Source organism: Artibeus jamaicensis, unplaced genomic scaffold (assembly GCF_021234435.1).
Source record: "Artibeus jamaicensis isolate MK-2021 breed Jamaican fruit bat unplaced genomic scaffold, CSHL_Jam_final contig_519, whole genome shotgun sequence".
NCBI lineage: Eukaryota > Metazoa > Chordata > Mammalia > Chiroptera > Phyllostomidae > Artibeus > Artibeus jamaicensis.
This window is the reverse complement of record NW_026521871.1, coordinates 35,146,554-35,173,168: the sequence shown is the minus strand read 5'-3', so window position 1 is coordinate 35,173,168 and position 26,615 is coordinate 35,146,554. Positions and strand designations below refer to the sequence as shown.

The following is a 26,615-nucleotide window of genomic DNA, read 5'->3' as shown; positions in this document are numbered from 1 at the left end:
TTTAGGAATCAGTCTGCATGTGCCTTTGTAACCATTTCAGTTTTGACAAACATGATGGATTTTGCATCTCTGGACACACTGGCAACCATGCTCTAAGTCTCCTGCAGCAGGTGTCCTTGGACAGGAAGTCAATGTGGCAGGAACTCTGTATGAATCAGACTAAAACCAACCATGGCCAGCACTGTGACTCCATGTCTCAGAGACACAGTCAGCTAGTTAAGCATGAAGTGCCTTCATTACAAGGAAGTTTGAGAAGCCAAACTTGCTCTGAATCAATCCAAAAGTTTTGCCAGCCTACACTCTACTTCTGCAGGAAGTTCCAACAACCTCGACAAAGCACCACTTCTTGGTTCCAAACACGCATCCACAGGTCAGAAATCTCAGTGCTACGCTTGAGGTTGACGCCTATGGGACCTTACCATTGTTTTTCACACAAGACAGGGTTAGGACTGGATTATTTCAGAACACAATGCTAATGATGAACATTTTCTTTGCATTTGGGGGGTAATGAGCAGAGCACAGAGAGGAGAGGGACGAGAGTAAACTAAACACGAACTTCGGCTCTCATGTACCTCTCATCTCATCTAGCTATTCATCAAACACTGAGCACCTACCACATGTCAACACAGGACTGGATACTAGGGACACAAGCAATCTCTGCGGAAATCAAAATCTACCCCAGTGGTTCTCAAACACAGAGAAACAGTGGAAGTACTCAGGAGCTCCTTAAAGCTCAAAAGCCACACCTGACTCCAGACCAAGTCATAATCTCTGGGGACAGGTCACAGGCATCAGTATTTTTTAAGCTAGTGAGTCCCATGTGTAGCCAATGATGAGCAGCTCTGATCTAAAAGAAAAGGACACTAGCAATGGATCCATTAAAAAACAACATGCTGGATCATACGATAGGTCTGGTCTCAATTTTTCAAGGAACCTCCATACCATATTCCATGGTGGCCGCGCCAATGTACAATCACAGCCACTGTGTACGGGGGTTCCCTTTCCTCCACGTCTTCTCCAACACTTGTGTTTTCCTGTATTTTTGATTAGTAGCCACTCTAACAAGTGGTTTTGATTTGCATATCCCTAGTAATTAGAGACATTGAACTGTTTTCTTGTGCCTGCTGGCCATATGTAGGTCTTCCTTAGAAAAATGTCTGTTTAGATTCTCTGCCATTTTTTAATCAGGTTGTTTGTTCTTCCTGTTGAGTTGTATGAGTTTTTAAAATATTTTGGATATTAGCCCTTATCAAAAATAGCATTTGCAAATATCTTCTCCCATTCTGTTGGTTGTCTTTTGGTTCTTTCCCCTTCTGGGTTCTCCAAAGATTATGAAAACACTAATTCAAAAAGGTGTATGTGCACCCCTATGTTCACTGCAGCATTATTTACAATAGCCAAGATACGGAAACAACTTAAGTGTGCACTGACTGATGAATAAAGATATATGATACATACATGCACACACACGCACACATACACACACACACACAATGAAATACTACTCAGCCATAAAAAAGATAAGCTGTTGTCATCTGCAACGACATGGATGAACCCTGAGGGGATTATGCTAAACAAAATAAGTCAGATGAAAAAGGACAAAAATTGTATGATTTTGTTCACACGTAATACAAAAAACAAACTTAGAGATATGGACAACAGGTTGGTGGTTAGCAGAGGGGAAGAGGGGGAGGGGAGCAATAAATGAGTAAAGGGGGTCAAATACATGGTGCTGGATAAAAACTAGAATTTGGGGGGTGAGCGCACTACAGTGTACACAGGTATCAAATCATAATGTGCGCCTGAACACATACTGTTTTAAGCCAATGGTACCTCAGTTGTTTTGTTTTTTTTTTAAGCGTGCTAACAGGTATGCCTGGGAGACCTAAACGGATGAGGGGGAATGTCAAGTGGGATAGTTCATTTCAGAAGAGCATAGTATGTGCGTGCTTTGGGACACACCTCTTCCCCCCCACCTCGGGTACAGTTAAATACATGTAGGCGCTTCCTCCCTCTAGAACATCTTTATGCGATATGAGACCAGTGAGGCTCATCTGAAGTGTGACAGAGAGGAAAGGCAGGGGGTAAGGGGAGGTAATAACTCTTTCCCCATGTCAGAATTTTCTAGGATTTTTACAAAGGGGACAGAAGAACATATCTAATTTAAAATTCTAAAATTACCACCATAAACAAAAATATTATAAACAAAAATACCCTTGCCTTTGTTAGTTATGATATTTGTCTTAAAAAGTTAACCTAAGTTAAAAACAAAAGGCTGGGAACTACCGACCTAGAAAACATAAGACTCTGGGACTGAATCAAAGAGGCTGAGGTATTATACCTATTCCTCCAGAAGCTCTGCTTGGCAAACAGATTTCCTGGAAATTTTCCCTGGTAGCCTTGTAGAAAGAGACTGGATCTTCTTGTAGCAAAACTAGAATGTTCTTTCAGAACATCCTGCCTTCCTTAGATTCTGGCGGAGCAAAGCAGCCAGACACAGAGAAAAGGGGCCAGAGGGTAAGGGAGATGGGATGTTGGAGGCCATCCTCTATCACAGGAGAGACAGGCGAGAGACCTGGGGACAGGCGTCCTTGCTGAGCACACCTGCAAGGGCCTGTTCCCTTCTCCCACCGTCCCTCGACACTCTGCCCTCAAACAAGCCACAGCAGCAACAGGAGAAGCAATAGAGGCAAAGTCATGGTCGGCAAACCGTTTCAGCTTCGGTGGAAGTTGGCAGAAAGGCTGCCAGTGACGGTATCCGTGACATGGTCAAGAAGATAGGCCTCGCAGTTACATAAACGTGGTTTTAAACCTTAACTCTAACATTTACTAACTGTGGGAACCCTGGGCAAATCACTTACCCTCTCCAAGCTTCCCAATCTAAAACATGAGCATAAAAATATCCATCTCACAAGAGTGCTGGAGCATTAAGTAATTAATGTACGTAGGTGCTATATGAATGGAAGATGATAGAGATGTTAATGATAATATACCAGGAGTGTCCTGTTAGGTGGAAGGGTCAGCGGGGACCAAGAGCTTTGCAAGTCATGATGACCTGTGAGAGTTAATACTTTAAAGCAAGGACTTGAAGATGATGTGACCACTCAGTGTAGCTTAAGGTGACCCCATGGCCCCAAGCACTATGAAATCGGCCACAGCACTTACTAAACAAATGAAAAGTTATACTCCTTACAGAATAGATCAGCCCCGTTCCCACCAGAGGTGACAGAAATGGGAAGTCACTCAAAAGGCCCAGTTTATTACAGAAATGCAAAAGCAGACCCTTTGAAATAAATTGATTAATTATGTGAACAAATTAATGGGTAAAAAAATCATTGCAACTGATTACAAAAAGCTTTTCATAAAATTCAACATCAATTTCTGAATTTTTTTTAAATAGCAAATTTGGTACAGAAGGAAATTGTCTTAACTGGAAAACAAACATTACACTGTACATTCCCATTAAAGTTAACAACAAAACAAAGGAATTCCCTCAATTTGTCCACTATTCAACATTGTACTAGAAGTATAAAAAATATATAAAAATTGGGATGCGATTCTTAGAGATTACCAACACCAACAAAGAAGTCAATAAGTCATTTAGATACAACACCAGCATATAAAACTCGGAAGCTTCCCTCCATGTTGGCAATAACCACTTAAAAATGTAACAGAAAAAAAAATCCTAATAGCAAGAGTCATAAAATACATCTTCAAGGAAATAAGTACTAGCTATATAGGAAAAACGTCAACTTTCTACTAAAGACTGAATGAATGAAGAAATAAGCATTGTTCTTCATAGGAAGACTGTATATTGTGAAGATATCAATTCTCAAGTTAACCTATGAATTTTATAAGTCAGATCAGTTGAGAGAACATATACTTACAATATACATATCAAAGACTTAACCAGAATATGTAAAAGTCATCTATAACAGTAAGAAAAGGGCACAGTCTGAAAGGAAAAAAAGGACAAATTCAGGTGATTCAAAGAAAAATAAATAACTGACGGAAGATAAACCTATACAAAATGACCAAAGTAAATAGTAATGGAGAAACGACAGATCAAAAGCCCTGGGAGATATTTCCTCAGAGTAAGTGGACTGGGTAAAAATGATGGGCTGACCGTGATGCTGCCATAAGCTGACCGAGATCTGAGGGCACAGCCCCCCTCATACACCATGTCAGCGAGGACAGGCTGGTTGTGGCACAGCCTTCAGGAAGCCAAACTGGCATGTCCGTGCCCCTTGGCCCCACTACACCACTAGGAAACTCTCCTACAGAAATAATCACTTATGCTCAATGATACGTGTACACCATTTATCAGAGCAAAAAAATGTCCCCTAAGATTTGCTCAATAAGACAAGAAAATTAGGTAGATTGATACCACGGACTATTATGCCACCTTTATCAAAAAAAAAGGCTATTTGGCCCTGGCCAGTGTTGCTCAGTTTGTTAGAGCGTTGTCCCATAACCATAAGGTTTCGGGTTCAATTCCCAGTCAGGGCACCTGCCCAGGTTGCAGTTGGATCCCAGGTCCGGGTGCATGCAATCCCCAGCCCAAGCACACGCGGGAGATGACCAAAAGATGTTTCTCTCTCCCGTGGATGTTTCTCTCCCTCCCTTCCTCTCTCTCTGAGAGCAATGGATAAAAAAAAAAATGTCCTCATGGTGATGATAGAAAAAATGAATAAGGCTATTTATACTGATGTGGAAACTCTCTGAGTCCCTGTGAATGGCAGAAAAGCAAGCTACAGAACAATACTTAGCATAATGTGATTATGTTTTTTAGACAGACAGGAATAAGCAATTTAAATATGTATGTATGTGGATATACAGAGCAACTAGATAAATATATACCCATGTAGGGGCAAAAGTGAGATAGGAGAAGGACCTTCACATCGCACTCCATATTCTTCCCCATGATACTCATATTCACAGGTTGTTTGCTAATTTTTTTAACACTGATTCATCTGAGGGAAAAGTTCCAAGGACAGTAACACAGGCTCAGCATAAATCGGCTGGGCCAGGAGGGGTGGGAACTACATCTTATCCCAAACCACATTTAAGAATTCAAGGGTCCAAAACTGTCCTCCCTGTGGGCCTGCTTATAAAGCCCCCTCCTCCTCACCGAGGCTCAAGCCAAAAGCAACCAACAAGCTTGCAATTCTTGGAGAGACAACACAGATTTTTAAAGATGTATAAAGTTTAATTTCATTATTACAACAGACATGCAGCAATCAGCCCAGAAAGAAATTTATGCAATTTCTTGTCTGAACTTGACAGAGAATAATGGCAGTGTTCATGGGGGCAGATAAATGGGTGGGTCACGAAGCTCAGGGCAGGGGGATTCGTAATAATAAAGTCTTGTGTTTCCCATACTCAGTGTAAAAACGTTACATCCCAAAGAGTAACCACGCTTATTTAAGCCACTTGCGACTGAAGTGCCTGATGAATTCTACCAACAATAAACACTGATGCTCAGAAATGTAACTGAATAAAGGACTTTTCTTTCAAAACTAGCTAACTTTGTTCTTCTCCCCCTGAGTCTTGGGATCCCAGTAGTTTTTACTAAGTAGATTTTCATTTGTTTTGTTCAGAACAATGGAGACTTTTTCCAAGTGGACAAAAAATTCCCTAAAAACGAAGAGAAGGATGAAAGGGGGAGAGAGAGGAAAAGAGTGAGGGACAAAATACAGGGCGAGACCCTGAGAAGCACTACAGCCACGCCAGCCTCACGGCCCTCCAGTTGTGTGGGCCAGTACGTACATGGCAGCCAACCACACGTGGGGGGCAAGTCTTTGAAAGGCGGCAGGTCCACACTGACCAGCTGTGTGAGTGTAAAATACACTCCGGACTTCAAAGACTTAGCACAAAAAAAAGTTAAAATACATCATTAAAAATTCCTTAACATGTATAATGGTATTTCAAAGTTGGGTTAAATAAGACAGAAAATTTAATGAAATTTAACTGATCATTTTTCTCACTTTTCAGGTAATGTGGGTTGACCAGTGTCTCCCAGAGTTCACGTCCACCTGGAATCTCAGAATGGGACCTTGTTTGGAAAGAGATATGATGTCTTGAGGTTCTTGAGATGAAATTATTCTGGATTCAGACTCGGCCCTAAACCCAGCACCTGGTGTCTGTAGGAGAGAAAGGAGAAGGAGACAGGGACACAGGGGAGGCGGCCATGTGAAGCCAGAGGCAGAGACTGGAGTCATGTGTATCTACAAGAAGCCCAAGCATTGCCAGGAGCCACTGGACGCTGCGACCAGGCAGGGAAGGGTTCCTCCTGGAGCCTTCAGGGCGAGTATGGCCCTGCTGACACCTAGACTTCCCAACCTCTGGCCTCCACATCTGTGAATAAAGAAACTCCCTGTTGCCTAATCCACCCTATTTGTGATCATTAGTCATGGTGGTCCTAGGAAACTAATATATCTGGCTACTTAAAAATGTTAAGTTACTTGTAGCCGACAGTTTATTCCTATTGGACACTGCTGGATTGGAGTTTAAAAGGAACCCAAAAGCAACAGCTTCACTATGAACCCTAACAGCTTAGGCACAGAATAGTTCCAACAGTTCCTAAATGGCCCTGTGTGGTGACCGTTACACACCCTTTTGTGATAGCTTTGCTCACTTGCTTTAGAAGGTTTTTGGGTAGGCTACGAAAAGTGCTTCCTGCCTATGTATCATAGGACAAAGACACTTCGAAACCTAAGTGCACAAAATTTCTAGTGCATGTGGGACTCACTGCCCAATTTACTAAGGAGGGCATGCTCAGTCCTTTAGAAAGCATTCAAACATTATCCTTTGACTGCCAGCAACACATTTTCTGCCAAATGTTCCAAGTTGCTGCCACCATACCCTCTGCCTTGGTCTTCTTATCTCCCTCCCATATGTTCAACCCAGCCACCGTTCTTCAAGATAAGAGGGCTCCCTTCAAAACACCTTTCCCATGTCTCTCCTTAATTAGGCGAGACAGCTGCTGTCTCCGGGAACTCGCAGGGGAAATGGCCGTGCAGCTTCAAACAAGTACCAGCTAAAGGGCAGTGTTTTCGGGAGTGTGCGGCCAAGCCAATTACTGCAGCAGCCAGCAGCCCAGGCACCGGGAGGGGAAGCCTGCCCAGGTGACTTCACTGCCCCCACGAGCAAGTCTCTGCAGATGGAGCAGAACTGAGAAAGGAAAGGCCACCACACTGCTTTTGATGGGGGCAGGACTGAAATGTTTATGCCACAACAGGATCCAGAGGTAGAGGTCGAGAGAATGCAACAGACGTCGTCATAGGATACAGAAGCCAGGATGCATGGTGAGAAGGAAGCTAATCTGGATAAACAAGTGATCATGACCCAGATGACAGACAAGGGTGTAGGGCTCGCGCAGTTCACTCCGTGTGGATGAGTAAGCGGGGTGTGAAGGTATCTGGGCAGCATCCAGACCTGCAGAGAGACAGCCAAGCTGTCTGGCAAGATTCTGTCATCCTTAAAAGTCATTATTTGCTGGAAAACTTAAACCAGTGACAGGGATGTCCCACAGCAAGAACACATGGACAGGAAATGTATGGAGTAAAAAAAGCATGAACCCAACATCTACCAAGCACCCAAAATAAGTACAGCACTTGAATCTTTGTGTGAGGAAGATATTCATTGTTCCCCATTATTCATAAGATCTAAGATTATGAGGCTCTAAGAGGCTACGAGACTTGCCTGAGCATATTCAGTCCGCTCTGCAAAGGCACTGAGTGTAGGCAGGTAACTAACTGCTCCTGTGGCTGTGTGTGGTCCTCACTCTATTATACGACATCTCTGCTCCAGACTGGACAATGGCAGAGTGTTTAAAAGTCAAGGAGCAGAACAATAATGAGATACAACCTTACGCCCACAGGGAAACTGCAATCAAAAGGGCAGACGACAACCAGTGCCATGGAGGATGTAAAAGAAGGGGAAGCCCCACACAATGTTGGAGGGGCTGTAAAGTGGTGTAGCCACCTGAGAAAACGGTTTGGCAGTTTCTTCAAAAGTTACACACAGACCAGTGAAGTAGAATAAATAGACGGCCCGAATATAAACCCTCACGTATGTGATCGACTGATTTTCTTGGGCCCTCTACAGACGTTTAGGCTAGGACTTCCCTGAAAAGTCTCTTGAAAGAAGGCATTTATAGGGCAAAAGATCACTAGAAAAAAAAAGATTTTTAACAAGATGCCAAGGCCACTCAGTGGGGGAAAGGGGAGTATTTTCAACAAATGATGCAGGAAAAACTGGGTAATTACAGGCCAAAGAATGCAGTTGCTAGCCGCTAACCTTACACCACAAACAAAAATTCACTCCAAATGGATCAAAGCCCTAAACATAAAACCTAAAACTATGAAACTCTTAAAAGAAACCCTAGGAGGAAAGTTTCATGACACCGGATTTGGCGATCTTGAAATACAACACCAAAATCACAGGCAACAAAAGAAAAAAAACTGAACAATCAAAAACTAAAACGTGTGTGCATCAAAGAATATAATCAACAGGGTGAAAAGGCAACCCGCAAACTGGGAGATGATATTCACAAATCAAACAGCTGATGTGGGCTGAAGATCCAGAATATATAAATATTCTTATTTGTTTACAACAACAAAAATAAATGACCTGATTTTAAAAAATGGGCAAAGGACAAACAGACATTTCTGCAGAGACATACAAAGGACCAATAGGCCCATGAAAAGACATTCACTGTCACTAATCATTAGGGAAGCGCAAACCAAAACCACAATAAGATACCACCTCACACCAGCTGAGATGGCTATCACCAAAAACACAGAACACAAGTGTTGGTGAGCATGTGGAGAAGCCAAAACCCTGGTGCACGACTGTTGGGAATGCAAAATGGTCCACTCTGGAAAACCGTATGGCGATTCCTCAAAAAATTAAGAATAGAATTACCGTATGATCCAGAAATTCCACACTGGCTACATACCCAAAACAGGTGACAGCAGGAACTCGAAGAGTGTTTGTACACCCGTGTTCACAGAAGCATCATTTACAACAGCCAGAGGCAGAAGTGATCCAAGTATCCATCGGCAGATGAGTGGACAAACAAAATGCAGGCTACGCATTCAATGGAGCACCAGTCAGCCTTAAAAGAAGGGAAATTCTGACATAGGCTACAACACAGATGAACCTTGAAGACACTGCACTAAGTGAAATAAGCCCGTCACAAAAGGAGACGGACTGTATGATTCCACTTATATAAAATAGTCAAATTGTTGGAAAAGTAGAACAGTGGATGCCAGGGGTTGGGAGGAAAGAAATGGGAAGTTCCTGCTGAATGGGTACCAGGTTTCAGTTTTGCAAGACGGAAACAGTTCTGTGGCTTGATGGTGTGGTGCTTACACAACAATGTGAATTGCTTAATGCCATGGAAACTGTACAGTTAAAAATAGTTAAGATAGTTAATAGTTCAATTTTATGTGATGCGTCTTGTGCCACAACTAAAAAAAAAAAAATGTGTTTAAGATTAAACATACATCTACCACGGACCCAGCAAACCCGCTTCTAGTGTTGAAGCCAAGAGGAGCGGAAACATACACCCACACAACGGCTGCACAGATAGATGTCCGCAGCAACATCATTTGTATCAGCAAAACAGTGGAAAGAACCCAAATGTCCATCAGCTGGCGACTGTAGAGACAACATGTGGCAGATCCTATGTTAGAATATTACTTGGCAATAAGAAACAATGAAACGCTGATATATGCTACAACAGGTGACCCTCCAAAACAGGATACTAGGTGTAAGAAGAGAGTTGCAAAACACCACATATTGTATCATTCTATTTATATGAATGTCCAGAAAAAGCAGATTTATAGAGCCAGAAAGTAGAGTAGCAGGCTGGGGATTCAAGTCTGGCTGACCACTAATGGACACAGGGATCTTTTGGGGGTGGTAGACACCTTCTAAAGCTGGATTATGATAATTGTACAATTCCGTCAATTTCCTAAAAACCACAGTAAGATTTTAAGTATTTAAGATTATACACTTAAAGTCAGAATGTTATGGCATGCGAATTACAACTCAGTAAAGTTATTGTTGTTCTAAAGGCAGGAACTGCGAGCAACTAATCATCTTCAAATAAGTCTTCTGCAAAGTGGCATCGAAGTGCATCCCAAAACTGAGGGTTAATTTCTCCTCACAAATTCAAGAGCTTAATCACATTTGGGGGTAAAAAGAAAAAGAACAAGTAAAAAGACCAGCACATGGGGGTCTCTACCTGCCCTTTTCCGATCTAAAAAAGAAAGCATTACAGTGTCTAGGTGGTCACACGTCCGCTGACAGAATCTGTCTCAGCAAGAAAGAAAGAGCAAATAACAGGAATAAGTGAGTCATAAAGTAGGTTGCCCTGTTTTTAAAATTAGTGGCGAGTTTCAAACAATTAAAACTTGCTAATAACAAGGCCACGTTGCTAGTGTTCCTTTTGGCCTCCCTCACACAGCTCCTTTGACACCCAACTTTCTAGCACGTTCACGAATTCACTCGCGCTTCATTGGAATCTAGAGCGGATTTCTGTCCAGTGAATCGAGTTCCCCTCCTGGAACCGCAGCATAAAATGTAAGCTGCAGCACAGGGTCGGGGAGGGGAGGCGAACAACTTCTGGAAATGATTAAAAGGGGTGAGGAGTGAGGCTGGGATGGGGAGAATTGGGGTAAGGGGGTCTACGTTCTCATTGGCTGCCCCTGTGAGCTGTCTGAATGTTCCTCTTAATGGAGTGCATGTATTACTTGGGAAAAAAAATCTTTTAATCCTATTTAAAAAGCACCACACCACCTGGAGTCTGCTGCATGCAGTTGTGACTCCAGTAAATTTCGTCTTTGCCAGTGAACTGCTTTGGAAACAGTCTGAACACTGCCCTTGTGATTTGCAGCAGCGCTTCTCAAACTTGAACCTGCTCCGGAATCACCTGGGACATCTTGTGGACATGCGGTTCGGATTCAGCAGGTCCAGGGTGGGGCCTGAGAGTCTGCATTTCTAAAGAGTTTCCATGTGAAGAAACACTATGAGTATCAAAGATCTGAAAGGGGAAAACATGGTCTGAGGGATGCAGGTGTGAATACCACTCTCCTCTCCCCATGTTAGCTTTCCATGTACAGCTTCCATTTAAATGGTGAGGTAATGCTTTCCAGGACACAATCCCTCTTGCTTTCTCCGCTGTGGGACAATCCTTCTGGGTCACCCAGTTGTACGTGGAAGGCCAGCAGATACCAACAAGCTATGACTTAAAACTGGGATTTTAGAAATCTGGGAACTTTTGGCACAAGTGAAAAGAAGAGTGGGAGTGGGGGAAGAGGAGTGGGGGAGCTCAGAAAATCAAATCTGCCTGGAATTGAAAGTGAAAACAGAACTAGAAGGGCAGAGAAGTTCACCGGTGAGGTAACTCGGGAGCAGAAGTGGCTCTGAACACCTTAATTACAAGTGCAGTTTTGGTCTGGAAAGCCACAAGAAACAACAACTACAACAATCGAATCGTCAAAGACAGAGAAAGATAATGCAGTCATGTCATGAAGAAAGGACCCAGGGTAAAACAAGCCAGGTGTAGCCCTGGCTGGTGTAGCTCAGTTGGTTGGTGTATTGTCCCATAAACTGAAAGGTCATGGGTTTGATTCCAGTCAGGGAACAACGTCCGGGTTGTGGGTTCAGTTCCCAGTTGGGGAACATGGGAAAGGCAACTGAGTGATGTTTCTCTCCCTCCCTTCCTCTTCCTCTAGTCAGTGGGCATGTCCTTAGGTGAGGATAAAAATTCATTCATTAATCAATTTTGAAAAGCAGGTATAAACACCCTATTTGAGAGCTTACTTCCATGCTAAGATTAACATCAGAGCAACAGAAAACCAGCAGGACATCCCCATCTGGAGGAAGTGCTTGTGCTTGTGCTTGTGCCCGTGCTGGAGTTCAACAAGGAACTGCCCTCTTTATGCTAAACAACCAGGTCTGCTTGAACCAAGGACCCAGCTCACTCAGACGTCATCTCAGAAGGTGCTCGAATGACTCCACCACTACCAAACGTCCTAGGGGTGGGCTAGACCATTCATCACATCTGACTCACCTCTCCAGGAGCAAACCCAAACACGCGCCACCCCCAAAAGGGCTTCAAGAGGTCCTGCGTGAGGGCAGAGGAACTGGTGTGTCACAGAATTCTAAATCCAGGACAATTCCTGGAATCTCTTTTAATACACACAGATCCAACTCCAGACTTCATCGGTGAACTTGCCAAAGAGGTCGGCTCGGTCTTCAGCACACTGGAAGGTTTGTCAAACTGCTTGGCTGGCACTGAGCAGCCCAGACAACTGGCTGACTGACAGCATTTCTCACTCTTCAGCATGTTGTTCTGGCACCAAATCAACCAGGATGAGCAAAATAAACAGCGCCATATATGTTGCTTCCTTAGACAGCTCATGATCTCTTGGTATCAGTCATTATCTGGGCTGATGACTTGCAAACACACATAACCAGCCAAACCTGCAAAACAGAGCTTTCAACCCACATTCCCAACTGCCTACCTCTGGCACATCTGCCCAGTAAGGTTTTTCCTCAATGCCAAAGGGGGCCTTTTCAGCTATCCTGTTCTCTTCACTGGCCTCAATGTTCCCCCAGCTCCGGAGGTTCAATTCATCTGCATTCAAGGCCCTCAGCCTCAGCCATCTGATTCTTCTTTCAAAGTCTCTCCCAGATTTGTACCTTTTTCATTCTCATAAGGTTCCAGGGAAGGCCCTTAAAAGTCAGCTAAAAGACACAGCTTTCTCCCCACTTACAAGTCATTCCCACTTCCAGCCCCATTCCTAGGGCCCACTGTCTAACACATCACACAACTCCAAAAGGCCATGTAATAATGTGGAGCATTTGTTTGATAGCTTCCAATGTAATTTTAGCCTGCATCATCTTATTTTCCCCTCCCCGCAATCCCATAAGACAAGTAATTCAATGCCTGGAGAAGGGGTGTGGCTTGCCCGAGTTCACCCAGCTCACCCAGGAGCCAGGAGCCAAAACCTAGAGGCTCTCTAAATACCGGGTGCCTCCTCCTTCTTAAAGGGCAAGGACACATTATTCTCTAGTGGATCCCATTCAAAATTTTCTACCTGAAATTCAAAACCTTCTCCCAACTGATTTATTTCCTCCTTACCCACTGGATCCTATTTCTCACTATTCCTGTTTACTCTTTCTTCATCTTTCTCCCATTTGGCTGGTCTCTTTTGTAAGCACAATAATTATGATTTGGCACCGCTTTTAAGTGGGATATTAGCTACCATTTCCTGAGCATTTACAATGTTCCAGATATTATCCCAAACTGCTAAATAAATTATCTCATTTTATCAAAACACTTGACTACTAAGGGACAGATTTAATTTAACCCCTCCCAGAAAGAACTCTTGGTTCCCACCCACCCCAAACTTATTTCTCCCATGGTCTTGCCCATCTTGGCAAATTAAACTACCATCCTTTCAGTTGTTCAGGCCAACAAATTCGATATTAGGTTCACTTCTGTATTTCATTCACACAACACCCTCCAACCATGGATGAATTAGGGTGGATGAGGATGGAATGGATCAAATTCCATTGCTGCTACACTCAAAATATGGCCCCAAACTATCTACTTCGCCCCCTCTAACTGCTAACGCTCAGCCAAGCACCACTATCCACTTATACCCGGACTTCAGTAACTCCGTCTGGCTCTCATTTTCTACTCTTTCTCTAGTCCTTCTATTCTTTGGCTGGTTTTCTTTATTAATAAGAATACTTTATTCTCCCCAGACCAGTCAAAGGTGATGCTTTAAAATGCAAATCTAATCTGAAACCGTCAGAAACAGCCCAAGTGTCCATAACAGGTAAATGGTAAACAAACTGCGGTACATCCACACAGTGCAATACACCTCAGCAAAAAATAGTATAATAATAACTACTGATACATGCAACAATGTGGATGAATCTCAAAAATACTATGCTGAGTGAACAAGAGTGTGGATTGTACCATGTGACATCATGTATATGAAATCTAGAATACCAAAACTAACCTGGGGGACATAGACTAGCTCAGTGGTTGCCTCTGGGTGGGGAGAGAGATGTGAATGGCCAGGAGGACGAAGGAACTGTCCAGGGCAATGGAACCGTTTTGTGTCTTGATACACATTTGTCAAAACAGATCAGAGATGAAGATCTGATCAGTTCACGGCGTGAAAATTACACTTGGGCCACCTGGCCCCATCTACCACTTAGCTCTTCCAACTCTCCTCCTACTCTGCCCCCCACCCCACCCCCACCTGTCCCCAACTAGTCACAATGGTTGCCTGGCGGCTTGTGAACTCACCAAGCCATTTCTGGCCCCAAGTGTTTGCACTCCCCACATGGCACCCTCCACTTGGCTTCACTCAGGCCCCAGATCCTGCACCCTCCACAGAAAGACCTTTCGGGGCACGCGTCTGAAGGAACCCACCCCCGCCCCGCCACCCGGCACTCTCATTTACTTCCCTGTTTTCATTCTCTGTGTGGCACTTACGCCTTTCTGTTATTTTCTTATGTACTGTCTGCTTCTGCCACTGAAAGCAAGCTCTGCGAGAGTAAGGACCCATCTGCCACTGTCTGCCCAGTCCCTGAATCAACGCCTAGCACATTAGATAACAATTTGTTGAATGAATGGAAAAAGTTGACATCACCACAATCTCAGTTTTACAGCTAGCAAAGGGTAAGTAATCTCCCCCAGGGCCACGTAGCAAGAAAGCGGCGCATCAGAATTCGCACCCGGGCCATCTGTTGCACAGGTCCACATTGCAACCATTCTGGAGTCTTTGCTCACATCAACTATGTTTCTTTGTTTTGTAGAGTTCCCTCTCTGCCTGCGCCTGGCCTCTCCTGCCCGTCCACGTGACCCCTGCTCATGACGGCTTCGCTCTCCATTGATTTCACACTCAATTATTCACTTTAATATTTCTTTCCCTCTAAATCAGTATCCTGAGCAAGATGAGGAGTTCCTAGTGACTCTGACTTCCTTTTGTCACTCACCACACTCCTAGGACAGAGCTGGGCACGGGCTCCTAACCAACACTCATGAACGTGTTCCCTTGGAGGTGGCGTGAGTCAGGTAGCCCTGTGGGTATGTGCAAATCCTGGGTTATATGACTCACTACACTATTTCAAAGTCTGCTGACCTTCGCTTCTTTGGAACCCGGCCATCCAGTTTCAACACCAGCTTGTTAGAGCTGATGCAAATTAGAGCTGCCACCATCGGGCAGTACGATAGCACTCAGGTCTCCTTCCTGTGCTTCTGGAATCTCCTGCATACCACTGATGCCTCACAGGTCACACTGGATAAGAGCACCCAATGAATGGAACTGATAAGCACAGGGTGGAATTAATGGAAGCGTCTTGCGTCTTCCCCTGAGGTCACTTAAGAGATTACGCAAAGCCTCCTCCTAAGGCGAGGTGGCGTATCATTCCAAGTGGATCTTTAGAGATATTATTCACACTCTGTTCCCAAAATAAATACATTCATCTCCTGATTAACAAAATAATAAGCCATGTGCCTGGGTCTCTGTATGCAAACAGAAGCACAAATGAAAGAAAACCTATGAAAGTCTTTAGTTAAAGCTGGCAGCAAAAAATATAGTTAGAAAACATGCCTTTACAGGCCATTAATTTTTTTTCTAGTTCAGTAACATAATGTTGACTTTTAGACTATACCGTAGGGCCTTTTTGTCACGTCATAGGTTTTAACTCTCTGATCTCACAATACTCATGATACCCTGATGAGATTTTAATTCTCATTTGAGGAAGAGAAACCATTGGTCAGAGAAGGTCATGTCATTTGCTTAGAGTGGATGGGACTTGCTCCATCTTAGAGCAGAAATCCAGGCCATGAGACAAGTCCTGTGTCGCCAGGTGCACCGGGGTCATGGGACCCTCCCTCAGCTCTGAGTCAGCAGACGTTATCAGGGCCACCCTGCCGCCAACCACATGCTTGGGGTGCATTACCCCACCTCTCAGAGCCTCAGTGTCCTCATCTTTAAGAAAGGACTTTCTTCCCTCCAGTCTCACAGGTGAATGTGAAATGACCCATTTACTTAATAAATCTGTGTTGAGTACCTACTACACACAAGGCACAGTGCACAGACCTGGGATACGGAACAAACCGAAGCCCCTGCTTCACGGAGTTTCCATTGTCATAAAGGAAACAGACCAGAAGTTATTTTAAATAAACATGTGATTTTCCAGTCTTGATAAATGCAGTAAAGAAAAGAAAAGCAAGGTAAGATTGTACAGTGAGGAGATGCTGCTATTTTCGACCTGGGGCAGGGCAGGGGGCTGGTCAGGAAAGCTTCTCTGAGAAGCTGGCCTTAAATGAGAATTGACAACGAGCCACACCAGTACCTGGAGAAGCAAAGTGTGCAGTGCAGGGAGTACCAGCAGGCACAATCAGATGCCAGAGAGGAAAGCCATTACAAAGGAATCCATTCTATTTCAATTATCAGTTGGTGACTGTCATAGGAGTTTAGACAGGAGCTACCTGAACAGAAATCTTCTAAAGTGGCCCATAGAAATAAATGTTAAATGAATAAATAAATGACAATAGATATAAACACCCCTGTGTACATGCATGGACACGTAAAAGAGATGAAAATCCAATCACATTAAATATATAGCCTATGGGAAAACTTGTAAGTGGATGGTCCATATGATTCCATTAAGTAATAAGCTTATCTTATATTTTAATACAAGTTTTCTAGGATGAATTGCTGTCAGTTTCACAAAGGTGCCCATATCCACTGGAGCTTCATACACTAGGTTCTGCCCAGTCTTCTAGGAACCCTGCCACAGGTCCCAACACGTGTGGTTCTGCCTGGCACGCAGGACAAGAGGTGGAACTATAGTCATCTTCCAGAACCAGGACGGGGTGACAGCAGAGTAAGGACTCTCTGAAACAGACACCAAGGGACAAGAGCTCTGCAGGCTGGGCATTCCACCCGCCGTGACACCAGCCCTGCCCCGCCCGCGCCTCCCCAGCTCTGTGACTCCCTCCACCGCAACCCTTATCTACACCTGTTGGCGAAATACACCTGCCTGACTTCCTGTCCATATCCCTGCCCTCGGGGGGTCTTCCCAGTGACTCAGGATTTTGAATTCCCATCTTTTCTTTCAAAAGCCCAACTAAAATCCATTTTAGAAAGCTGTCCACGTCCAGTGCCTTCCATCCTGAAATTGGTTGACAATTTTTAACTTATTTTTGTTTTAAAAATGTGTCTTTACACTCAACTGCTAGACGCCACACCACGGACGCAGCTCACAGACATCATTTTGAGTGACAGAAGCCAGATGCAAAACAGTCCATACCGTGTGGTTCCACCGAGGGGAAGTTTCAGAAAGGCAAACTAATTTCTGGTAATGACATCAGAATGAGGGTTTCCCGGGGTGGGGAAGGGGCATGAGGGAACCCTCTCAAGTGCTAGAAATGCTCTATAGCTTTTTCTGGGTGGCAGCTGCATGGATATATACAGAATTAAAAATTCACTGGGCTAGAGACAGTGTTTCTAATTTCAGCCCTTTACTGTCTGATAATAAAACTAAAACTTAAAAAGTGACTTTCCGTTGGATCGTGCTGAAACATTGCTATGCAGGCTGCCTTGTTTACAGCAGTGTGGGGACTTCTAAAGCATCCAGGACAGTCATTTCCTTACTTCTCTGGCACTCCTGGCACCTCCTACAACCTGAGTAGGGATCTCTTTCATCTTCCTTCCTTCCTACAGGAAATTCTACTGGGCCAACACAGTTACCATTTGTGGTGGTCAGCTCTAAAACAATCAAGGTATGCATCTGTCTGCCCTGGGCCAGTCATAAGGGACACTTACTGTTTGTTTTATGGCCTGCAGGGCTCCAACCACCTAGAAAAGTCTTTGAACACACCTCTCAATAGCGGGACCATAAACCTCAGTGAGAGCAGCAGAATGCCTGTAACAAATGAAATCCTCTCTGTCAACCATCTGGAGGGACATCACCGCTTCTACCCCATGAGCAAGTTCGGGAAGAGATGCGAAACCCTGCCCTGGAAAGAGAAGCCAGGTGAGCTAACTCCTCCCTCAGCAACCACTGCTGCAGCTTGAGGAAGTTGCTTCACCTCTTTGGGTCTCGGTTCCCTGCTAGAAAATGACCTTCCACACCTTTCTTTTAACCCCAGGTAACCCCAGGACAATCAAGTAACATGAGGCCTACACTTCGGCGAAACACAAACTGCTGAGACCGATGGAGTTTTTAACACTGAAATAAAATAGAAGTCTGTGAAATGCCTGTGTTCCAAGAACTTTCACATCTGCTAAATGATTTCATCTTCACAGTAAGTCGATGAGATGGCACCTTGATTCCCACTTCACCAAAGAGGAAACCGAAACACAGGCAGCGAAGCGGGTGCCCAAGGGCACTCAGCACACTCCCGAGAAGGGCGATGCTCCGGTTTTCACCAAGCAGCTGGGTCGTCAGCGCGCATGCTCTTCTGCCACAGGTGCCTTTGGGTTTGCAACGGATTAGGGGTAGGAAACCATTAAGACTAGGAAACCATTGGCTGCTGTTCCTAAATAGCAACCTTTCTCTACATTCAGAGACAAATGAACTAAATCAGCAGCCACTGCGCCTTGGAAATCCATATTTTATTGGCACTGTACTAAGTATCCAGATCTTTCATCTGAGAAGCAGATGTTTTCATTATTCCGAGGTACCTCCCGTGAAACTCTATATCTTACCCTCTCAACTCCCTATGACAGGCCCCACCCTATGGCTTTACCTCACAGACACGGAATCAAGTCCTGCCCATGTGGACAGGTAACTAGGTTTCTTAGTGCTTTAAAAAAAAAAAAAACCACCAGTAACAAGAAACAAAAACCCCACCAGCACTGCATCACAGAATGTTATTTGGAAGCATATGCTTTCCTAAAACAAAACAGTCCTCAGCAGATTTTGTGTTTTGCCCTATAAACTAGTTTCTCAGTTACATAAAACTGCAAATTGCAATCTGAAGGCTTTGCAGGCTTGAATTTCCATCTTCCCTGAAAGTTTATGAGCAAACAGAATTAAAATTGGTCCTATTTCTCTCAGACTTTGTGTGTCAGGCCGGCCAAATGAAACATTTTTCCTGTGTGTGTTGGCTCCATGATACGTCCTTTCAGAGAAGTCACCACACATGAAATAATGGTATGCTATAGACGTTACGTGGCTCAAGACAGATTTTTTTAAGCATTTTATTTACCCCCCCCTCCATGTTTTGTGCTTTGCTGTAGCAACACTACTTACCTGAAGAGTCTCCGAAAGATATTCTTAATTGCTTGTATTTGCAAACCTACAATCAACTGACACAAAATAGCATCTTAAAACAACAAACCTTCTGCAGCAGACGGAAGAGTTCTTACTGGGTTTTGGTGAGGGACGCCCAACTAACTGTATGCACTTACTCAAAAGCAACCAACTGCACACTTAAGTGAGTTTTATGATCTATAGTATGTACCACAGTAAAGGTGATAAAAAAATATGCCCATGATCGACAAAGCATTTCAGATGTTGAGTCTTACTCAAGTTAACATTAAAGGCATTAACTTTTCCTGTGCTGCCCCTATATTTAATGGTATTAATATTATGGGACAACACAATTTTCCTCTGAAGCAGGGTTTCTCAACTGTGGCATTATTATCATTTGGGGCCAGAAAATTCTTTGGGATTTGGGGGGAGGGGGGAGATGTCCTTTGCATCATGGGATGTTTAGCAACAACCCTGGCCTGTAATCACTAAGAGCCAGAAGCAATCCCTTCCCCACATTACAATGGCTAAATATCCCTTGCAGGCAGAATACCTCCTGGGAGATAGTCACTGCTCTAGATGGTGACAAGCTGGAAAAGACATCTGCTCTCTGAGGGAGGGACTGACGAGTACAAAGCGACCGGGACTCTCCCCAACTTTAAGGCTTGTCCTGGTACCCCATTCACCAGCCCCCAGCCAACAGAGGCCACTTTTTCTCTCTTGGTGGCACTGCTGCCTCCACTCTCTCCATTTTATACAGTGTCACCACCCTTTTGGCATCTCTGGGCCACACTGGAAGAAGAGTTGTCCTGGGCCACACATTCAATACGTCAACACTAATGAAAGCTGATGAGCAAAAAAAGAAAGTTCTGAGTACATGTATGATTTTTGCGTTGGGCTGCATTCATAGCCATTCTGGGCTGCAGGCTGGACACCGGTATAAAGCATTGTTTTTTAAATTAAGGCTAATTGTATAGCCCTGTGCCTGTGCGACTCTCTAGGTATGGCACTCTGCCAAGAACTGAAGCAACTGTGTTTTCCTTAAATGCTTCGTGGCCACTGACTCTGAGACAATGAGTCAAACACCAGACAATTCAATTTAGCCAGCATTAACCCAGCAATTTTAGGCTCCAGGAACTTTGGGGGACCTTCTTTTAATTTCAAGGTTGAATTTATGGCCCCCATTTTATAGATGAACTGATCAAGGCTCAGAGAGAAACTGAATTATGCCCAAGATCACACGAGAGGCAGAGCTAAAATTACAAACTCTAGGTCCCATGTTCTTTTTGACTTCAGAGTTAAAAGGGTATTCTAATCTGAGCTGCTTTACAAGGAGCTCACATGGGCCAGACACCCTGCTGCTTGACTCAAACCTATTAGCCCATTTTAAATCCTCACTGTTAAACCATGAGGGTAGCATTATCATTCCTACTTTACAGACAAAGTAATGGAGGCTGAGGTAAAGTCCTTGTCCAAGGTCACACAGCTGGATATCCTAAATTTCAAATACAGTCAGTTTGAACTCTGATCTCTGTGGTCTGGCCCTAAATCCTACTGCTCCTCCTCAAGTATAAATGGCTTATCTCATTAAGAAGAGTCAGTCCATGACTTTCATTTTTTAGTAGATAAATTACACTTTACTTCAAGGGGATTTGGGTTTGGGGCCATACATTCACTTAGGGTTTCTTTTATAACACTAAAAACATGGTCCCATGGACATCTGTGAGGTGCCTAGATGTGCCCTGCATGAAACAAAACAAATTATCGAGAAGCAGTCAAGTTAAAATTTCACTACTACTAGCCTGCTAATCATCTCTCAGTTTTCTCTTCTCTAGTTCTTTCATTCAGTCAATAAGCACTTCACTTAAAATCTATTCAGAGAAACAAACATACATCCAATGATCACACAATTCAAACCTGATCAAAGCACCAGGAAGAAAAAGTGCAGAGGGTTCAAAAAACTTATAGTGGGAAGGCTAGACAAGGCAATAAAGGGAACGCAAGGAGCCTTGACTGGTGTGACTCAGTGACTTGGGCATCATCCCACAAACTGAAAGGTCGCCAGTTCAATTTCAGGTCAGGGCACATGCCTAGGTTACTGGTTCAGTCCTGGGTAGGGGCACATGCAAGAGGCATCATGGATCAACATTTCTTTCTCACATGGATGTTTCTCTCTCTTTGTCCCTCCTTTCCCCTCCCTCTTTAAAAAAAAAAAAAAAGGAAATGTAAGGAGTCTAATATTTGCAAGGAAAGTTGAGAAGGTGAGAAGACCTTCAGTACCAGGGAACAGTATGTGCAAAGGCCCTTAGAAAGAAGAGAACCTTGCAGCAAGCCATGACCTTGAAAAGGGGCCAGAGATAGCAATAACCAGGCCATGCAGGGCCTTGGGGACTCAGTAAAGAGAGGTTAAAGGGGCCTAAGCAGAAGCAACACACAGTCAGACCTACATTTTTAATGATCATTCTGGCGATGTGCCACATGCCAGCCACGGAACTCTGCTGCCAAAACATAGAGCAAAAACTCTACACTGGATCCTGCAAAACAAGTTTGTTTGTTTCTTTTTTCTTTTTTCTTCTCTCTAGGGTGTGGCACACCACCCTGTCTGTGAACCAGCTCCCTTCTTTTTTCTGTTTCACTTGTGAAGTTTAAAGGCCAGATCTTTTATCAGGTCTGGGACCTGTTTTTCTTTCAACAGTCCCCAGCAAACTACCTTGTATCTTTCCAGGTCCCTCCTCATTCTCTAACCTCTCTGCCCTCTCTGACTTGCCAAGGGGCCAGTCATACCAAAAGTATAGAGACAGGCAAGCTGCAAAAGAACCACTGATTCTGCTCTCTTACACCCCCTCATGCCCCGTCAAGTAGTTAAAAAAAATAAAATAAAAGCAAATCTGAGATCATGTCACTCCAGAGGTGTTAGGATTCCTGAATTCCACGATGCTCTCTTGGCCACACACACACACACCCACCCCCAAACTGGGGGCCCCAGCCAATGGAGCACTAGCTCCTGTTGGCACAGCTCCAGGCTTTCATAACTACTTTCAGTTTCTCCACTACAAGAAGCCTCGCCTCACCCGACTCCGCTCTGCCAAGAGTCCTTAACACCCGCTGACACTTCCTCCAGGAAGCCATTCCTACCCCAGCGGTGCTCCAGCCCACAAACTGCCCTGCTACAAGTTCCAACACCACTCTAAGAAAGCAATTTTTAAAAAATGTCATTGTAACTGGTTCACTGCCCACCTCCCCAGGCCCCCAACACATGCACACACACACACACACACAAAGAGTCAGTAACTCCAGAAGGACAGAGTCTGGGTGTCAGAGCTCTGGCATCTGGCGCAACGCTTGGCACCCAGTTGGGACCCCTTTAAATACTGGTTGAATGAAGGAGTTTTTCCTTTCCTGTAAGTTTGATTGTGCATATGAACATGAAAGACTCAAGTCACAAACTTTAGGAAAAGTGCTACATCTCACTCTTGGAAATCTCAAAGGCACATATATTCATACATAAGGTCAGCTAGGACCAAAACTTCAGGAAAAGTTTCCAGATACTAAGGCAATAATAGGCAACAGGGAGAGAAGGTGCTCGTGATAGTAACCCAATAAAAAGCCAGGACAGAAACACTGAACTGACAGTTCCTACACGGGCCAACTCTGATTGCTAAACAAGTCCACTGAGTAACTGACCTTGCTCTTAATTAGACTAACTCCCTTCATAACCAACTCCTGGCCCTTCACCTTTCTTAGAAGCACACTCCCCACTTTATCTTTTTTGCATTCCTTCTGAAACACCAACCATGTGGCATCATTGTGTCAGTTTCCGTTTTCTTAGCTGACTTCAAAAGAAACAAATAATAACAGGGTCTGGCACTAATAACATCCCTTTTTATTACAAAATATTTTTTTTACAGAATCATAAGCATGTGATTCTGTAACATAACAATGTCACACTCATATGATATGACATTGTAGGTGAAATGTTCAAATTAAAACTATAAATTATTGCATCCACATTATTACCCTACCAACCACACGCAGGTGTTACTTCTGCCGGACCCTGTGTATTATCCAGGCCTGAACTAGAGTCCTGCCACTTGGCCTGGGATCAGTGGACTAGCACCACACCACCTGAGAGGTGGTGATAAATCTCAGCTCCACCCCAGACTTACTGAATTAGAATCAACCATTTAACCCCAGGTGATTCCTTCTGAAACATTAAAGTTTCAGAAGCACTGAGATAGATCCTGCATTCATTCGACAAATACTTAGTGACCCAGTATAGGGTTCACAGTTAGGTGGTCAACATATACATGAGGATGTGAATGGCGTGGGAAGAGGGTACACACAGACATTCTCCTGCGGTTGAGAAGCTCGTGTGAAAATACTAAAAACAGCCGAACTGGGTAGAGAGTTCTATCAGGGTTAATAATCTTTACTGCAAAATTCAAAAGTGGCCAGCCATTGCAGCTCGGTTATGGGACTCTGGAATCTGGGAACTTGACCCTGTTTGCAGCAAGCAAGAGGAATACATGGGAGGTGTGTGAGTGTGTGAGGGTGTCTCTTCCCCGACTCAGCCACAGGCCGCAGGAGCTGACAAGGCCAAGTCCCCGCCCCCCTCAGCTGTCACCCTGTCAAAACAAAGCTGCTGCTGACAGCACTCGGCCAGGCTGCCCCGCGGCCTCCGGCAATCCTCCCACCGTGGGAGCACAACGCCCACAGCTGGATCTGCAGCTGAGGGACTACGGGGTGCCGAGTGCTGGGATGAAGAGGCTATGGCAAGAAACGTGTGTCCTCAAACTGAGCAATAGCGCCCAGGGCGCTGGGGTGTCACTTCGCCAAATCCTGTTTACACCCCCAGCCTCCGGGTCAACATTTTAACTAAACAATAATACAACACTGACTGGGCTGTAACTGCGCCCCACGGTACCTCCTCCCTCTTCGGAGGGCGCCTGGAGCTCCAGGACCCTCACCTGGCTCTGCGCCCACCTTCCCAGTGGGCGCGTTCGCCCCGTCTGCCTCCGGAAAAGCGCAGGAGTCCGCGAGCCTTTCCTACCCGCACTCCCTCCCCCAAGTCCTCCCAATGGGACACGAGGAAAGGGCACGAGAAGGGGCTTTCAGATCCCCCCCCCCAAGACGTTCCCTTGGTCCTGGGGCGCTCGCCACAGTGAGCACAGTTCCACTCTTTGGAAGGCGCTCCTGGCGAGCTCCTACAAAGCAACAAAGCCCCAGGACAGCCCAGGGGCGCTGGTACATAGGTAACTCCTTCCAAGACGGAGGCAAGAAAGGCTCGGTCTCAGTGATCCCCCTTCTTCCAACCCAACAGCACTCCTGTCCGAGGAGAAGCTAACTGGGCGCGGGCGACAGGAGCACTTCCGCGGTGCAGCGGCCCCAGGCGGGAGGCAGGAGGTAGGAGGCGGGAGGCGGGAGGCGGGAGGCAGGGGCGGGCGGGGGGAAGGGGAGAGGGCGGGGGTCCCGCGGGCTGGGCCCCAGCCCCTTCGGCGGTCGCGAGCCGCGAGCGAGTACCTTGCAGGCGGAGTACACTCCGAGTTTCTCCAGTTTCTTGGCCCGCGGAGCGGAGCGCAGTTGCGCCTTCTTCACGGCGATTCGGGCCGAGCCGCCTCCTCCCGGTCCTTCGGCGGTGCCCGCTGCCGCCACTGCCGTCGCCGGTCCGCAGGAGCCCGAGCCCCCGGCGGCGGCTGCGCACGGGGAGCCCTGCGGCGGCATCGGCGGCGGCGCGGGGGGCTGTGGGGGCAGCCCCCCAAGCCCGGCACCCACCCCGGCCCCGGCCCCGGCTCCGCCGCCCGGTCCGACCCCGCCAGCCTCGGACATGCCGCCCGCAGCACCGCAGGAGGTGCCGAGTGTCAGGCGCCGCCGCCGCCAGGGTCTCCCTCCCGGGCTCTGGTCTCAGGGAGAGCGAGACCCTCCCCCACGCCCTCCCGCCCCTGCGCCCACCCCCCTCCCCGCCCCAGCCCTCCCCCTCGCGCGCTAGCCGACTCGCTCCGGCCGCGGCCGGCGCTGCTGGTGGCGGCGGCGGCAGCTGTTCCCCCAGGAGGGAGGGCACTAGCGGAGGCGCCGCCACTGCACACGCCCTCCCCGGGCTCTCCTCCCCGGGGCTCTGCTCTGCGCGCGGGCCGCGGACATGTTCCTCGGGCTGCGAGCGGAGGGGAGGGTGCGTGCAGGCGCTGCCAGTCTCCGGCGATGCAGGAGCACAGAGGCTTCCCTCGGCCTCCTTCCAGCTGCCCGTGGGGTGGGCGCCCCCCGCCCGCCCGGGAGCCTCTACACCTAGCGCTCCCCCGCCAGGGGGCGAGGCCAAGCTCGGGTGGGGTTGAGGGATGGGGGGCGGGGGATCGGGAGCCAGAGCCCTGGCACCTGCTGGCCGCCTCTGTCTCCGCAGCCCCCAAAGCCGACCCCGTACTCCGAGCCGGGGGTGAGGCGCTGGAGTGGGGGCGGCGGCGCAGCGGCGAGATTCCCAGTCATTTGCTCTTCCACTTTGTTCCATCCTCTCTCGGAACCGAGAACTTCCTTCACCCTAGCGGGAGCCAGAGGGAAAAAAAAATATTTTTGCAAAGTACCCGTCCATGCTAATCCTTTCTTTGTTGCTAATTCCCCAAAATAAAGGCGTAATGTTTTCTGTTTCTCTTTTTAAGTACTTTTCTGTCCAACTTTTTTAAAAAATGAAGAACACTTCTTTTTCTCTGGCAATTACTGGATCCAGTCTGCCAGAGGAAAGGAAAAACTATATTAATATTTTCTGTTAATTTTTTCGAAAATGCTAGTTGTTAAAAGAAGTTGTCTAAAAGCACTGTCGAAATGAAATGTATGCCCAATGGGAAAAGTCTGAATACAGAAAGTTTGTTAATAGGGCTCATCTCTGCATGGTGGGATTATAATCCTGCTCTATTCTTTTCTATAATGTTCCAATTTTCAAAACTTGGAAATTTTTATGTATGTACCAGCATACATATTAACCAAGAAAAAAATTTAAGCATAAAAAAAAATGAATGTTGATTTTGGCCTTAATTTAAAAAAGAAAGAAAAAAGAAAACCTTAACTCAGCGTCTTCAACTATCGCCGAAACTGTTAAATTGTTGATGACAATGACGGTGCTGTTTAGTGACATGGCATAAACATTTCAGTTTTTCATTGGAAACTTGTGCCCCCTTGATCGGTCTTTCTAAAGCAGTTTTTAAAAGCCGGGGGCTATTCCCCAGGACCCTTCGCCAAGTGCCCCGCTTTTATAACATGAGTCATAATTTTTATGTAATAGAGGATTATAAAATTCTCGGCATGCCATAAAGCTCTCATGCAACTCC

General features: G+C 45.7%; 1 protein-coding gene across 3 annotated transcripts in view; it reads right to left on the bottom strand.

Annotated features, from left to right (window-relative positions):
* KAT2B (lysine acetyltransferase 2B) overlaps positions 1–25,229 on the bottom strand; it is a 93,843-nt gene extending 68,614 nt beyond the window's left edge. For 2 of the 3 annotated variants that reach the window (XM_053669265.1, XM_053669266.1), the window contains exon 1: positions 24,826–25,229. In XM_053669265.1, coding sequence (XP_053525240.1) covers positions 24,826–25,131 — 306 coding nt within the window. In that variant the 5' untranslated portion in view covers positions 25,132–25,229. The remainder of the gene's footprint in view (positions 1–24,825) is intronic. The other variant, XM_037143981.2, reaches the window with a different exon arrangement.
* Positions 25,230–26,615: the final 1,386 nt, after the last annotated feature.